The sequence below is a fragment of the Prionailurus viverrinus genome, chromosome B3, assembly GCF_022837055.1.
Source record: "Prionailurus viverrinus isolate Anna chromosome B3, UM_Priviv_1.0, whole genome shotgun sequence".
Lineage (NCBI taxonomy): Eukaryota > Metazoa > Chordata > Mammalia > Carnivora > Felidae > Prionailurus > Prionailurus viverrinus.
In genome coordinates this window covers 33536953-33553292 of record NC_062566.1, presented here as the reverse complement: position 1 = coordinate 33553292, position 16340 = coordinate 33536953, and the positions used below count along the sequence as shown (strand labels likewise).

The 16340-nt window shown below is 53.6% G+C and overlaps 1 protein-coding gene across 2 annotated transcripts in view; it reads left to right on the top strand.

Moving 5' to 3' along the window:
• The window catches only part of SMAD3 (SMAD family member 3), a 120201-nt gene that overhangs the window by 98004 nt on the left and 5857 nt on the right, over positions 1 to 16340 (top strand). For both annotated transcript variants that reach the window (XM_047863390.1, XM_047863391.1), the window contains exons 5-8: positions 316 to 366; positions 9836 to 10048; positions 12280 to 12417; positions 15274 to 15418. In XM_047863390.1, coding sequence (XP_047719346.1) covers positions 316 to 366; positions 9836 to 10048; positions 12280 to 12417; positions 15274 to 15418 — 547 coding nt within the window. The remainder of the gene's footprint in view (positions 1 to 315; positions 367 to 9835; positions 10049 to 12279; positions 12418 to 15273; positions 15419 to 16340) is intronic.

Below are 16340 nucleotides of genomic sequence, written 5' to 3'. Positions count from 1 at the left end.
TCCTGGGGCCATAGCTTCCAAGGAGCTCTGTGCCCTGTGCTGTGGGTTTGGTCCGGATCCTCAAGCCATCAAGTTGTGGGAGAGACCTCTGAGGTTAGCCGCTCGTCTGTTTGTTCCACCGGTGAAGACTGGGGCCCAGGGAGAGAAAGCAGAACAGGGACACGGGATCAGACCTCCTCCTGGGCTTTGGAGGCTCAGCCCAGGGTTTTCTGCCTGCTGTGTTGAGCTGCCCCATCTTGATGCATGTGTTCAGTAATTTGGTGCTCTAAGCCAAGAATGTTCTGTTTGTTCTCATGACTCTGTCTCACCTCACAGGTTCTCCAAACCTATCCCCGAATCCGATGTCCCCAGCGCACAACAATTTGGGTAAGTATCTCTTCATCCGTAGGACTGTAACCCCCTCTACCTGCAGCCCTGGCTGGTGGCCGGTGGGGGGATGAGGCCCTGAAGGTGAGGCTCTCCCCGCCCCTCACCATCAGCTCAGCCCAGCCCGTCAGGTTTCTGGTTACAGTGATTCTGGGGTCACCCACAGAATGGGGAAACCGGAGAAGAGCGGTGGCAGGAAAAGCAACGTACCGGGTTTGTATGTCCCCTGGGTGGCAGTCAGACGTGAGTGAATGAAAATCCCCCAAACCTTGTGCTCAGGAGATGAGACTCTGTGGTCAGCCAAGCATATGTGTGTGGTTTGACACAAAGCCACGGGCGAGCAGTGCAGACTCCGGCCCTGACTTCTGCCGGTTTGTTGCACGATACACTTCTTTGGATGTTATCTGAGTATTTCATCTAATCATCATGTACTTTTAATTTAAAACAGCAAGATACAAGGGAATTGGGGGGGGGGGGAGCAAAATTGCCCATAATTCCCCACCCACGCACACGGGTGTTCTTCTGTCACGGTCCTCCTGATGTTTGTGGATCAGGCATATATATTTGTGCCTTGCCAATGGAGACTACAGTGTCCATCCGTGTTTCTCATTCTTCTCCTTGTTGTTTTGTAAGTGCATTTCCATATTTAGATGCCTCCTTTATCATCTCGCATTGTCTCACGATGTTTTAGAGCAGCTGGCCCATCATTTCCATGACCATCCCTCAGTTGTTGGATCTCTGGGCGGGTTGTTCTGAGATTCACTTCTCTACTCCAGGAACGCGCTTGGGCTCCAGCGTGGGGCCCGCTGAAGTGCTGGGAACAATTGAAAAATCCATTTCGTTTTTATTGAGGGGAATTTTTTATGTGCTGGTCTGGTAGTCTTAGAAAAATGTGAGTTTGATTTTGTTTTGGCCTTTACTGCTGGGGTTCAATTTGTGGCTCAGGAAGAGAAAGCGTTAATATCCAAGCTTGGCGAATCAGAGGGGGTTGGCCTGGCTTTTGTTCCCAGTTGCTTCCAGTCCCTGACTGATAGCATCAGATGAAGAAAATCATTTGGAATGTTGGGAGATGCCTGAAACCCTTGTAATACAGGCTGACAAGTGGGCAGTGTGAGATGTGACTTTGGGGGAATCTGTTTTAACATCTTTGTAAGATAATATCACTGTGAGTCTTGGGCTGTGCAGGGGGAAGGTCAAATTCCTGATGTGAGAGGACCAATTGAGTTATTAAAAACAAACTCTGAAGGCTAGAAGCTGTGTTAACACTTGAAAAATTAAAGGCCAGGACTGTGAACTTGACTCTGGGTTTCCAGCTTTTGAGGCTGGCTGGTTTAGATTTAATTTCTGAGCTGTTTTCCCAACCGTGGCCAAGGCAGCACCATCGGTCGACAGACTCTGGGGCAGGCCTTTGCCTTTGAAGCCACACTGCCTGACTCCATGGTTCAGAATGAAAGTTGGCCCAAGTGGTAGCTTGCTGTGAATTCCTTTCTAGATTGTGTGAACCAGGATGACAGGATGGTTTTTGATCTTGGACTTGAGGCAAAGGTGTCCCATTGACCCAATTCTTCCTCCCTGCTGTGTCCCCTTCCTCAGGCCCCTTGTCTGAGGGTTGAGGATTCTTAGGTCATTTCTTCCAAAGGAAGGAACAGCCCTCAAGCCTGGTGGGCAGAGAGTGGGTGCCGGTCTGCTGGGAGCAGCTGAGTGGGGCAACAAGTCAGCTGACGAGTCAGGGTCAGGACTCACGCTGAGACACGTGTTTCTCCTCTGCTTGCCCAGGCCCCTGGTACCTGCCTCTCACCCCCACCTTCACCCATTCAAAACTGCTGGCTTCATCCTGGCCCCCAAAATCTTACAGGCTCCTGGCATCCTAGCTGGAAGGAGACAGATGATGGTGATGATGATGGCAAACATTTCTTGAGAACTTACTATTTACTGAGTATTGTGTAGAGTGTTTCCTGCCTGTGAACTCAGTCTTCATAACAAGTGTGTCAGGTAGCAGCGTTGGAATTTTTCGCTTTCCCGACTAGGAAGCCAAGAAACAGACTGGTTACCTAACTCATGCCGAGTCCCACAGTTAGTAGACGGAGAGGCTTTGAACTCAGACCTTCGGGCCCCAGAGCATGTGCGCTCATCTGTGGCAGGACCCGCTCCCCTATCACCATGTCCTGCTCAGAAGAATGAAGCTTCGGAAGGGTACTTGTTAACTTGTAGTTGAGGGCACTTGTCAGGTTGAGGACCTCCAAGTAGGAGCCCTGCCTGCCTGCCTGTCTCTTTCTTCCTCATTGATTCCCCAGGCACTTCCTACCGGTCATCTGAGTACCAGTCCACATGGGGGGATTTGAAGAGGAATCATAGGTCCTGCCATCAAGATGCTTATGGCCTTGTGGGGATAAATAAGGCAGGCATCAGTGTAATTCTAAAACAAGTAGGTGCAGACTGAGGGTTCAAAGGAGGCATTGATGGCATTCCAGTGGGGATATGCCTCCAGGCTTGCCAGCATCCGCTGTGTAATTAATTCATGCAAGCAGCTTTTCTGAGTTCCTAGCAAGTACAGATGCTGGGGGTCTGGAGCTGGAGAGGACACGTGGGCACACACGGTCTGATGGAGTGGCTGGAATGGTCTACGTCCACCTGAGATGCAGTGTGCCAGGTGCCAAGAGAGCAGGCACAGGAGAGGAACTGTGTATAGGCCAACAAGGAAAGTGCTGGATGGGGTAGGACTTTAGAGTTGCGGTTGTGTGTGAGTGGGACCTGGAAGGACAGGTGGGATACTGTGAGGATGAGAAGGAGGGAAGAACATTGCAGATAGAGGGAAGGGCATGAAAGGGCAGGGAGAGCTCAGAGGATGGCTGGTGTTGTGGTTGGTTGGGATGAGGGGGGCAGATGAGGCTGAGAAGACTCCTGGGGGCACTGAGAAAAGAGCCCTGAATGCCACACTTACTGATTCCCTTCTTGCCTACAGAATGAAGGCTTTGGGGGAAGAGTGGTTGGTTATCTGAGGACTGTTTCAAAAAGATTAATCTGGCCACTGTATGGAATTTAAAGTCTAAGGGAAATGGCTGGTGTCCAAAGGAAAAAAAAAAAAAACCCAAAACTAAAAACAAAACAAAATAAAAAACCACCCCTTAGGAAGCTGTTAAACCAAAGGAGGCTGCCATGAACCCTTGGGAGAAATGGTGGTGGGGCTGGGAGGGGCGTTGAGAGGGAGCCATGGGCCTGAATGAGCAGGTGCTTATCAACTAGCTTTAACTGGCAAGAGACCGGATACCTAGGAGATGGGATGGGCTTGGGCTGGAAGAGGACAGTGAGTTTGCCTATGCTTAACTGTGTCCAGGAGGCAGCTGGGCAGTCAGGAGAGAGGTCGGGGCCGGACGTGCAGATTTGGAAGCCATTAGCCTGTGTGAGAGCCCTTTGCAAAGCAGAGTTGGAGAGGCAGGGTTTGTCATCACAGGAGTTTGGAAAGCCTGCGCTGTAGACCCCTCGGGCCTCCGGGGCGCCCACATGGTAAGGCCTCTGAGCAGTCCTGCAGAAAGGAGGCCTGTTGGGTTGAACATTTTGCCCACGGATCCAACCGCTGTCAGAACTCTGCTCTTCTGACCTGTCGGCCATCTCTGTAGGATGGCCCCCTGGAAACACTGGCAAAGGTTCAGCTGAAGTCCTGGCAGTGGATGCACCAGGAGAGGGAAAGCCAACTCAAGAAGGAAAGAAGGCCAGGGAGGGGTTGAGGGGGACCCCCCAGGAGGGAGGAGGGAGGGGAAGAGGCTGAGGTTCACGTTGGAGGGCTGGGCCCAGCCAGGAGGCCAGCGGGCAGGCCGTAAGGAGAGGCCTTGAAGTGACACACAGAGTTAAGAGGAATATGTGTGTGGGGGGGGGGGGGGGGGAGGGGTGCCGAAGTTGGTCAGAGGTGGGTGCGGGGAAAATAAAAGGCGAGATGACCACAGGGAAGGATGGGGGACATCTCAGGACATTTGATTATTTCCTGCAAAGAAATTACGCAGGAAGAGAGCAGAGGACATCTGGCTCGTTCTTATTCCCTCCCCACATCCAGGCAAGAGATTGTGCCTCCCTCCGCTGTGAGACTGCTGCTGGCCTTACAGGGAGGGGCCCAGAGGAGTGACTGACTGCGAGCCAGCTCAGCTTCTCGTCAGAGGCAGGCTCTGGGGAGACCCAGCGGCTCTGGCTTGCAGGGAAGGGACGTGAGCAGGTGATGTTCCTGTCACTACACATCATGCTAGATGAGTCACCTGGGATTTCCTAAGCATTTAAGTCCAGGATTGGGCCAAATGGAGGGGAAGGAGGAGGGAAGCATAAAGAGGAAAAAGATAACGAGCTGGACCCTGAGGGTGAGTAAGTCGTTCTTGCTTTAAAGTGAACATTTGGGGAGGGGCCTTGACCAAGGGGAAAGAGGTACCAGGCAGTGCCCTGGAGATTGAGGAGGTGATGGTTTCCAGAGTGCCTTTTGTAGAAGGTATCTTCCTCTCCTGCTAGGAGCAAGGGGCAGGGTGGTGGGGGCAGTGGGGAGACGCCTCAGCCTCCTGGGGCACCTGGGGAAAATAAACATTGAAAAAGATTTTTTAAAACAAAATTTTTAATGTTTATTTTAGAGAGAGAGCTAGAGCATGAGTGGGGGTACAGAGAGAGACAGAATCTGAAGCAGGCTTCAGGCTCTGAGCTGTCAGCACAGAGCCTGACGTGGGGCTTGAACCCACAAACCTCAAGGTCATGACTTGAACCGAAGTTGGATGCTGAACCAACTGAGCCACCCAGGTGTCCCTAAAAAATTTTATTTAAGAAATCACAGCATCCTAATGGCAGGAAGTCAGCTTCCAGCCAGAAGATGTGACCCTTAGACTTTGCCACTGCTCTTGGCTGCAGTGAACTGATCCAAGGCTGAAAGAGCGGTGGCTGCTTTCTGTGCTGTGCATACCTCGTTTTGTCGTTCTCCTCCTTAACGAGCTAGGTTGAAATTGGGGTCCCGGGTGCCGGGACCCAGCCATCTTGGGTCCACAGGAACTAACCCTCAGAAACCCCAACTAATAAGGGCCGACCGTGTACAGAGGGGCAAGTGAAGTCTTCACGGCCACATAAGCTGGGGCTGAAAGGTTGAGCCTGGGCTGGTGAGGATCAGGCAGCCCAGGCAGAGGGAACAGTGAGGACTGGGGATGGGAGTGTGGCATCTCTGGGACAGGAGCTCAGGCTCCTTCCACAGGTAAGGGCCCAGACGAAGGCAGTGCATTCACGTTTTGACCTTTAGCCTTGTGGCTTCGGCGCCCCGGCCTTTGCCTGCTCCCTGCTTTTCATAGTAGAAAGCTAATTCCTGCCCCCCTCATCTGTCCCCCCCCCCCCCCCCCCCCCCCCCGCCTTTTCCTTTACCGGATTTGGATCTCTCGCACATGTTTTTAATAGGCATCCTTTAATCCAAGTGTTGCCTTCTGGGTTTTATTCTGTTTTCTTTTCCTTAAACAAAACAGAAAGCCCATGCCAGCTTGGAATAGGGCTTAAAACCGAAGCCAGTCAGTGCCGTTAGTCTGGCAGGGGGCCAGTTGTGAATTAAGTACGCCATGCCACTCGAGAAGTCTGGCCGATCCCACACTGGTGGGGGCAGGGGGCTGAGAATGCCAGGAGCAGGAGGTTTCCAACACCTCTGCTGCGGGAAGAGTGATCAGCATAGACTCAGTCTGGCTGGGAGCAGGGCTATTTGAAGGGAAGGCCTTGGACATTGTTGTCTGCCACTCCAGGTGTGCTGAGTCTTGGGCCTGGAGAAACGAAACCACTGTCGTGGAGGCAAATCCCTTTATCCCTTGGAGTCATCCTCCCAGAGCAGTCTTTGAGTGGCAATATCTTCGAGTCCTTTTCAAGAAGCAGCCTTATGCAAAATTGCTTCTGCATCTGTTGGAAAACGCTTCAAATTAAGGCTGGCTGGCTTGATGGATGTGGGAGGAGAGGTTGCCACCTGGCAGATTTTTGTTCAAGATTTAGTGCCAGGAGAAGCTTTGATTCCCTTGCAGAACTGGTAAGCATTGTCTGTGCATAACCAGAGTCATACAGCATATTCTCCCTTTTTGCCTTGTCTGCTAGGAAGCTCAGAGCCAAGTTGAGTGCTCTCTGGGTCCCGTTTATAATGTTATCTTTTCCAGGGTCCTTTTTATTTCTCTTGTACTTAATCATGGTGTGGCTAAGTCATTTGGTTGGCGGGGGGGGGGGGGGGGGGGAAGAGGGCACACATTTAAAAAGAGTTGGCCACTCAAGGCAGAACCCAGAAGTGGTGACCATACATTTTGGTCTGTAGCTCTTCTTGCAGAAGTGCCTTGAGGAAGCAGCTGAGAGGTGACAGGAGGGACAGAGGTGAAAGGCAGAGCTAGATTTTTGTTGTCTGCAGAGAAGAGTAAACGCCTAGCCGGGGTGCTGCTCCAGGTCAGTCCTGCTGAACATAGGCCAGCTCGGCTGAACAGCACTCTGTAAAATGGCACCCTTCAGACTTTGCCTTGGCCTGACGGCACTGCTCCCCCGCTAAACTAGCATCTTCTTAATTATGTGTCAGGCTTCTGAGTCCAGTGTTTTCCACCACACTGTCCAGTGTGTTTCTGCAAGCTACAGGGATGTTTGGATAAGGGCTCAGATCTGCTTGGGGGGCCCTCTTGGGTGAGGACCCCCAACCCCCTCTCTGATTCCGAGATGCCTCAAAGCCCACATTTCTCCACAGTGGTCCTGGCACCATGTTACCCAGTGGGTGGCCTGTGGCTTTTCTTCTTTTGATGGGTAGGCTGTGCCAGTGTTCCTGGGAGCCAAGCTCGCTCTCTTCCGTCTGGACTAAGCCAGAGGGTGCTAGACAAGGCTTTATAATTTGGGGTGAGGGCTCTTCTGTACTTCGCTGGGGAAGCCAGGGCCAGCCCAGACCAGCCACAGCTGCCTCTTTCGGCTGACCCATGCCAGACGCACAGTGACCTAGAGTGTCTGCACCAGACGTCTTCCAGTAAAGCTGAAGGCACTGTCCAGACCGGGGAGGTTGGCACAGCGAGGTCAGCTGAACCTGCCCCCGGGCAGTGGTGGTCAGCAGCCCTTCCTCAGTACCTCTTGGCCTTGTCACAGGACCCAACCCCTTGGAGTGCTTGGATTACACTTGGATTGCACTTGGATTTCCTAGGCATTTTTTTTTTTTTTTTTTTAGGTTTCCAAAGCAACATAGCTCACATTTTAGTGACCACATTGTTTAGAATATAGCTTATCTCACTGGAATGTCGAAGCATCGAGCGCAGCCAGAGCCGGATGTGACCGCTGTGGCTCAACCCATCCTCGGGGGCACAGGCCACAAGCCATGGTCGCTCTTGCTCCAGTCACTCCTCCATTCCCCGTTAAAAGTAGCTTAGATCCCCTGCCTTCCTTGCTTCCTTCCCTCTATCCTGGGAAGAGAGGAAAGGGGCGAGGACACTTTGCCTTCCCTGCAGTGGAGGTCGGGACAGGAGCAGGATGTTCTCAGGTTCACGTACACAATCAGTTCGATATTGGCAGTACCATTTATCGAGCGCTTGACATGGGCCCGGCACCTCATGTGATTTCTCCCAATCTGTTTGCAGACAGCACCCAGTGGTAAAGAGGTTTCTCCACCTGGTGGCTGCAGGGGGAGATGTGGAGGCTGAAACCTAGAGCTGGACTGATTCGCTGATAGTCACACGGCTGGTCCACGCCAGAGCAGAGAGTGAGTTCTGGTCTGCCTGGCTTCAAAGCTGGAGCTCCGTGACCTGGTTAAACACCCAAGGCAGTGGTTTTCAACCAGGGGCTCCTTTGCCCCTTCAAAGACAGCCGGCAGTGCCTGGGGCCATTTGTTACTGTCACAGCTTGAGAGGGGGAGATGTGTATGTCCTACCGGCATTAAGTGGGTAGACACCAACCAGGGAGGCTACTGAACATCTTGTGACCTACAACGCCCCCCTCCCTCATCCCAGGCGAAGAATTATTTGGCTCACACTTTCTGGGTGTGTGTTGAATGCAGGGATGTTACAGGTCTACACCTCCTCCCACGTGTGGTAGGTGTTCTCTTTACCTTCGAAAAGGGGTCACAGGCATTGACCCCACAAGTAGATCTGGGCCCTTTGCCCTGCAGGGGGCTCCCAGGCCCCTCCCAGAACAGCTTCTGAGTTTTGTCTCTTGTTCTTCCCACACTTCTAAAGGTCTGGTGAGCAGAGATCCCAGTGGGTTCTCACTCCAGGAAGCGGCTCGGCAGGCAGTGAGCTGGGGTCCCTGGCCAGTGCTGAGACCTGGCACAGTGAGCCCTTCCTGTCCGTCCCTCACACCAGTTCCCACAGATGCACCCTGAGTAACCACGTGCCCCCGAATATGAGAGCCAGAGCGAGTGATCTGGCTAGAGGTCCAAGGGGAGGAGTGAGAAGGGACAGGAGACTCACCAGTTCTCCGACAAGGGGGTGGATTCAAGTAGGCTGCGAGAGAGCTATGGTGCGATGCTCCAGCCCACGTGGGGGCAGCGCGGTGCAGGGGGGTGGCCGGAAGAGGCTGGACAGGAGTGCCGGGGAGTCCTGTTAGGATGCCGTGGCACTGACGCCAGGGAGGAAGGACGGGGGCCTGGCCCAGGGCTAAGCACAGACTTGCTGAGGGATGCAGGGGGAGGACAGGGTGCCTGGGCAGGTGTGGACCAGAGTGGCCACAGGTGACAGGAGGGCTAGGGAGTCATAGGAAAGGTGATGCGGGATCATGTGAGGGGGAACCTCTAAAGAGAACCAACTCCTCTCAAGATGGCAGTTTTGCTCTGAGGAGCCCTTGGTTGAGACCACAGACTAACAGCTAGGACAAATTTAGAATTTCTCTTAGGCGAGCCTGGGTCTTAGCCATCCCTCCAGACAGCACCTGGGTACGTGCAGAAGATCGTTTCTGTAATAAGAGACGCAGACCTGGTTCACCGTGCAGACAGCACCTGGTGTCTGTGTGGTCACACCTGGCACCCGTGGATCCCCCTTGGCTGCCCCAGCCTTTTCCTTTCATGGGCTTGGATCCTGACTTGCTGCCCCACAGGCTAGGAGTGTCCAAGACTGGACAGAGCCGAGAGCCCTTCTGGAGGCAGAGATTTGCTTCAGAAGAAAGGCTGGGAGGTGGCCGGGTAGGTGATGTGGCACGCTGGGCCTGCCCAGTGGGCTTTCCCCGGTGTGGGTTGATGCCTGGCCCTCTTGGGGTTTGTCCAGCGCCTCCTTGGAGACTGTTCCACCCAAGGCCAGCCAGGCAGGACAGGACCTTTATGAGCTCAAAACTAAATGAAAGTGGCATGTTTTTCCAAACACTGGAGGATTTTTTTTTTATCCCACTGGATTCTGCAAGTTTAATATCCTACAAGGCACAAGGGCAGAGGATTGTAACACGCTCTGAGAGGCAGAGAAACCGTCTTACGGAGCACCCAGGGGACCTCGCTGAGGAGTGTGCGACCCGGGGGCCCCTGACCCAGTCGCCTGATGTGTCTTCCCAGACCTGCAGCCTGTCACCTACTGCGAGCCAGCCTTCTGGTGCTCCATTTCGTACTACGAGCTGAACCAGCGCGTTGGGGAGACCTTCCACGCCTCCCAGCCCTCCATGACCGTGGACGGCTTCACTGACCCCTCCAACTCGGAGCGCTTCTGCCTGGGGCTGCTCTCCAATGTCAACAGGAACGCGGCTGTGGAGCTCACACGGAGGCATATTGGTAAGGATGCCACGTTTCCCCGCGGACCTCCGCCGTGGCCCCAGCAGCCACAGTGCAGAACCCACCAACCGGCACTGTGCTGCACCTCCGGGGAGCCTGGAGAGGATGTGCTCCCCCAGCCCGCCCCCAAACTCTGTATGGCTTTGTTTAGGGGCCAGACGGGAAGAGTTCCCAGTGTTTGGTCATTCCCATTCAGAGACACAGATTATGTCTAAAACGTGAAAGCCACAGAGGAAAGCATTCACTTAAGGGAGGGGGCAAGAATGGGGAGTCTATGAGAAGGGCGCATCTGCAACCCTCTTCATAAACGTACCTTGTGATCGTTGGATAGGTAGATGGGGTCAGTCTTGATGGGAGTGAGCTTTTCTTTGTTCATTTCCCATATGATTATTCTAAGCCACCAGAACAACACTGGTGCTGATAATCTGCCTTCGAACATTCAGAACATAATAAAAGACAGTTTCTAGAGGAAGAAGGCATGTGTATGCCCCTTGGTTTGCTCATAAAATTATCATGCTAAGGATATTTGTAATTCTGTGATCCTGAGTCACTCAGAAGTCCATGGAGATGGTATAGTAGGGTATTCTCAGTCCAGAGCCCCCCGGGGTTGGCAGACAGGCTCCAGGGCTAGGGTAGGGTGGCAGGGGGTCTGGTCCTAAGTGAACCGGAGCACCCTTGATCTTGTCTGTATTATATCTTGGGCTTTCACAGAAGATTTCATTTGAAGAGAGGATTTTATGGTTAAGAAAAGTTTGGAAGCCATAGGTGTGGGCCCATGTGCTCATTTTCCAGGCAATAACCTGATGCCCAAGGAAGAGCAGAGCCTTGCAGAGGCTACACAGTGAGTGTGACACAGCCAGTGACAAACAGTCCCCTGCCACTGAGCCCACATCCTTCCCAGACAGCCTCCCCATGTGTTTTACTTCAAAAAAGATACTGATCCTGGGAGGCATACATCATTGTTTACTTATTCTCTTTATACTTTTCTCTATTTAAAAAAAAATAACATCTTATTTTTGAGAGAGAGAGTGTGTGTGAGTGGGGAAGAGGCAGAGAGAGAGGGAGACACAGAATCCGAAGCAGGTTCCAGGCTCTGAGCTGTCAGCCCAGAGCCCGATGAGGGGCTTGAACCCACAAACCGTGAGATCGTGACCTGAGCTGAAGTCAGATGCTTAACTGACTGAGCCACCCGGGCGCCCCTACTTTTCTGTATTTTTAAAACTAGTATTTCAAAAATTTACCAAAACAAAACACATTTTCGTTGTTTTGGTCTGGGTCTCCCCATTTCTGCCCGTGACCTTGACTGACCTAACACCGTGGCCCCTCCTTATGGACTCTGACTCGGCCAGCACCCCACATATTTGCGACACCAAAGTCTTGCAGCACCAAACCAAGAAGAAATGGGGGTGCGGCAGTAGTGGGAGGAGGAGGCGGGGAGAACACCCAGTGGCCCCCTGGTTTCTATCCCACTTGACGTCGTGCCCGTAAACCCTGGCTCCGTTTTCCAGCCCTCTGGGCCTCTTCCCCAGAAGCAGCAGCAGAGGCCTTCCCGTGCAGCAGAGGAGAACATCCCTGGCTGAGAGGAGAGCTCATTGTCAGAGCATTTACGTAACTGCTTGCTCGAATTGCAGAGGCAATTTAAAAATAATTCCTGTCCATCTGGAATGGATTTAAGAGATGAAGGAAAAGTGAACGATATAAACCTATGGAATGTTTCAGAAAAATGCACCGGGGAGGGAAAGGTACAGGAGGGGGCACGAAGCCATCCTGTAAAGCAGGGCGCCTGCGAGGTCTGCTGCCTCAGGAGGAGCCCTGCAGGTCTGCTGAGTGAATTTGTGTAGCAGTAGCCGTAGTAACAGCTCGTACTTAGCGGGCGCTTAGTGTGGGTGGCACAACAGCCCTGGGAGGTAGGTATTACTCTTACCCCATCTTTCAGACGAAGAAACTGAGGCTCAGAGCGTGAGTAACTGGATGGAGGCCCATGGCTAGTCCGTGGCAGAGGCCGTCGTTGAGACTTACCCCTGCCCTCGCCCCTGGTCATCTCCCTCCTCTAGGTTGAGGAACCCTTGTTTTCCCGTGTGTGGGTTGAAGCTTGGGCTCTGGGTCCTGTTTGTCTGGTGAGGCTGGCAGAGAAGCAGCCCCTCCGAGCATCGGCTCAGCTCTGCCTCCTCGGCTGGCCTCAGCTGGCCCTGGGGCCAGACGCTGGGCCAGCCTGACCCACATCTCTGTAGGGCGAGGCGTGCGGCTGTACTACATCGGAGGGGAGGTCTTCGCCGAGTGCCTCAGTGACAGCGCCATCTTTGTCCAGTCTCCCAACTGTAACCAGCGCTACGGCTGGCACCCAGCCACCGTCTGCAAGATCCCGCCAGGTAAGGGCTCTCACCCCTACCCTGCCCCGATGGCCTCTCTAGCCCCGGTGCATGCCTGGGAGAGGTTTCTGCTTTCTTACCTTGTCTCCTCGCTTTTTGCGTTGCCAGCCCGGAGGTGCCTCGCTGGGGTGTTCTCTGTGGCTTCCGATCTTGCTGTGCTCTCCTTGACCCTCCAAGGAGCAGACGCAGCATCTGAAAGATCTGCCTCTGATCTGCGGGTACCTGCTTGTTGCCTCATGCGCACAGATGCTCAGGCATTATGCTTTCTTCTTTCATTGCACAAACTCACACAGCATGTGGGCACAGTGCCAGGTGCTTGGGGGAGATGGAGGGGTGCAGGAGGCCCTGCTGATGTAAGGACCAGCTGAATATGTAAGACAAAGACACAAATGAGTTTAATACAAGGAAGGGTGCTGAGCACCAAAGGAGCAGCTCAGATAAGGTGCTCCTGGATCCGGGGGGTCGGTGGGGCGGGGACTCATTTAAATTTTTTTTTTAATGTTTATTTTTGAGAGAGAGACAGAATGGGAGCAGGGGAGGGACAGAGAGAGAGGGAGACACAGAATCTGAAGCAGGCTCCAGGCTCTGTCAGCACAGTGCCAGGCACGGACCCATGGACTGTGAGATCATGACCTGAGCCTAAGTCAGACGCTCAACCGACTGACCCACCCAGGCGCCCCATGGCGGAAACTCATTTAACTGCTGAGATGGACTGGGGAGAGCTTCGTGGAGAAGGCATTCAGGCATTGAAGGCTGAGTAGACAAAGGGGTGGTGGGGACCATGAGGGCATTCCAGGCAGAGGGAACAAAAGCCCAGAGGCAACGGAGAGTAAGGCACATATGGATGGTACCCTGGCTGGACGAGAGGCCACATAAGAGACAGGAAATGTTTAGAAAGTATGATGGGACCAGACCCCAGAAGGCGGTCATGACAAAGTTTTACTTTTATTCTCTGGAACTCTTGAGGGTTTTCTGAGTGGGGCTGAAAACCCCGCTGACGGGGCGGCGGGGTGGGGGGGGTGTTGACGACTCCCACCTATGCTCCAAGAAAGGCGGCACCCCAGGGGATGGCTTGCGAGGGGCCGTGGCTGTGCAGCAACACCCGAGGAAGACTGACCCATCAGGGCTTCTTGAGTTAGGAAACCAAGGTTGAGCATCCCGGCCAGAGGGCCCTGCTCATAGGCACGCAGTCCCTGGGCTTGCTGCTGGCAGAAGGCAGACTGTGACTGGCTAGTCCTGTGTATGGCACATGTGTGGCATATGTCTTCCTGTCTGCGAGGCAGCAGATGATAGCGGAGCGATGGGTTTTGGGCAATGTCAGCTTAAGAATGCCAGGAAGTCTGGGGCACCAGAGGACTGGGTGGCTCAGTCGGTTAAGTGTCTGACTCTTGATTTTGGCTCAGGCCGTGATCTCACAGTTTCATGGGTTTGAGCCCCATGCCAGGCTCTGTGCTGACAGGGCAGAGCCTGCTTCAGATCCTCTGTCTCCCTCTTTCTTTGCCCCTCCCCCCCTTTGCTCAAAACAAACCTAAAAAAAAAAAAAGAATGCAGAAGGTCTGAAATAACAGTACTCTACATTTCCAGGGCATTGTGTGGTTGTGTTCCCAGAATACATTTATATCTTTGCTCTTAGTCCTTTCCAATCATTCTGGCTCCTTAGGAGACAAGTTCAGAGAGGTCAAGCCACCTGACCAAAGGCACAGCTAGTAAGTGGCTGAGCCAGGATGAGTCTAGAACTGTGTGACTCCCGAGCCTCGTGCTCCTCTGCTTCTTGGCTCAGCTGGGAGCCAAAACCCACTTTCTGCCCTGTGTCCCCACACATCTCCTTGGAGAAAAAACGAGAACAGAAAGGTCCGTCATGTTCTTGGCATTGTGGTCATTCCTTCCCCCAACCCTCCTCCCATCTTTTTGGTGAGGGCTGAGTTGGCTATGGTGGGGCTTGTTGGCTCATGGAAGATCAGAGCCTGGAGGACCTCCGTGGCCAGCCTCTCAGAGACACGGGCTTACGACAAGAAAGTGACCAGCCCGGAGTCATACAGCAAAATTAGGTGCCCAGTGTTGCCCTGCTAATAAATGTCACCTTAGCTCACCTTTTGGGCTTTTCTAGCATGTTGCTGTTGTCTTCATTTTTCTGACGCATTCCAGGCACTCAGGTGGTAGGACCTCCAGAGATTTATTATAAACTTCATTTGTGCCTGTCTCTGGTGTTACTGCCTGGAGGGTTAGACACACATCCTCACTTCGCTGCAGATGTCACTCTGACCCAACCATGTGCCCAAAGGCCAAGATGCGGCCCGGATCTCTTGTTCCTTCCTGGAACACTAGGGCAGCCCGGGTGGAACCTGGGCCCCTCTGTTGGCGGCCTTTCATCTGGCCTACACTCCTGTCATGGCCTCCCCTTCCCCGGGTGCTCAGCCGTGCCCCATGCAACCATGGATATTCTGGCTTGGGTCCCTTGTGTCTCTGGTCCCTGGCTTCCTGCCTTGGCCCTTTTGCCCAGGGCGAGGCCCACCTCTCTAGGCCATCTCTCTTGTTCTTGGTGGCCCGCTTCACGGTCTTCCTCAGTGTTCCGTGGCTCTCGGAGCTGGAGCCTACAGGCCAGGGTTTCACCCACCTCCACGGGTCAGCTGCACCTCCCCACTGAGGTGGGGATGGCTTCAAGGCCAAGGACCAAGTCGGCCTATCCCTAGCACGGTGTGGAGTGTGCGGCTGGCGCATGGAATGGCCGCCCTGTCACACTTCGGCTGTGTGAGTTCCACCGTCTGGATGACCCGGGGGGTGGCTTTAGCCAGGTGTGGGGGCACGGGACACGGATGTGCTCCGTCCCCACGAGCACTGTTTTCCCTCTCTCGGCAGGATGCAACCTGAAGATCTTCAACAACCAGGAGTTTGCCGCCCTCCTGGCTCAATCGGTCAACCAGGGCTTCGAGGCGGTCTACCAGCTGACCCGGATGTGCACCATCCGCATGAGCTTTGTCAAAGGCTGGGGAGCAGAGTACAGGTCAGGTCGGGGGCACGCATCACGGGGGCCCGACTGCGGGAGACTCAGACGGCAGAGCTAGGCCAGCCCTCGCCCCAGAGACCAAGAATGAGGAGGAGCTGGGCACTGTTCGCCCAGTGCTGCGACCACACGTTCCATTTTCTCCTCACCACAATCCTGGGCAGGGATGCTGGCGCACGGATGAGGGAACGAAGGCCTAGGCAGGGAAAGTGACTTGCCTGAGGTCACATTGTTAGTGGAAAGGCGGAGCCCAGAGCAGGGCCTCGTGGCTTCTTCCTCATTGTGTGTTTGGGGCAGATGGTTTTAGGACCACCCTTTCCAGGGAGTTAAGTTGTCCTCCCCTCCTTCCTTCCTCTGGGGCTCTGTCTTTGACTCGAGGGACCCTGAGGATCTAGGGTATTAAAATTTGAGAAGCAGCTAGAAGAGATGTGGGAAGTCAGAACATAGTTTACTTGTTCAGAAAAGAAATGATTTTTTTTTTTCTTTCAAAATTTCAGATATTGCTTTAAACATGGCACCGGTCAGTTCTACCTGATCTGCTCTATTGACTCTGTCACACCATCCTGGCTTGGGTTTAGAGAATCCTGTCCCTTTTCTTGCTCCACCTGGACGGGAGGTGTGTGCCAGGGCTGTGTGCCCCTCCTGCCCTGCGCTGCCCCTGCCCAGCCCCCGGCTTCCCCGGCAGACGCAGAGGTGCCCACACGTCAGCTGGGGCCAGTGCCTTGCAAGTGACTCCCCCCTTCTCTTCATTTTTCCAGATGTTTGGAATCCATTTTGTTTTGTAGTCATTGTGCACCCCGGCCAAACCCATTTCAATATTGGCTCTGTGCCACCGTTTATAATGAAATCCAGATGAGCATGACTTATGGAAAGTCAGATCCTCATTAGAGGATGGCGGTCCGTAAAATCTTCTTCCATTTAC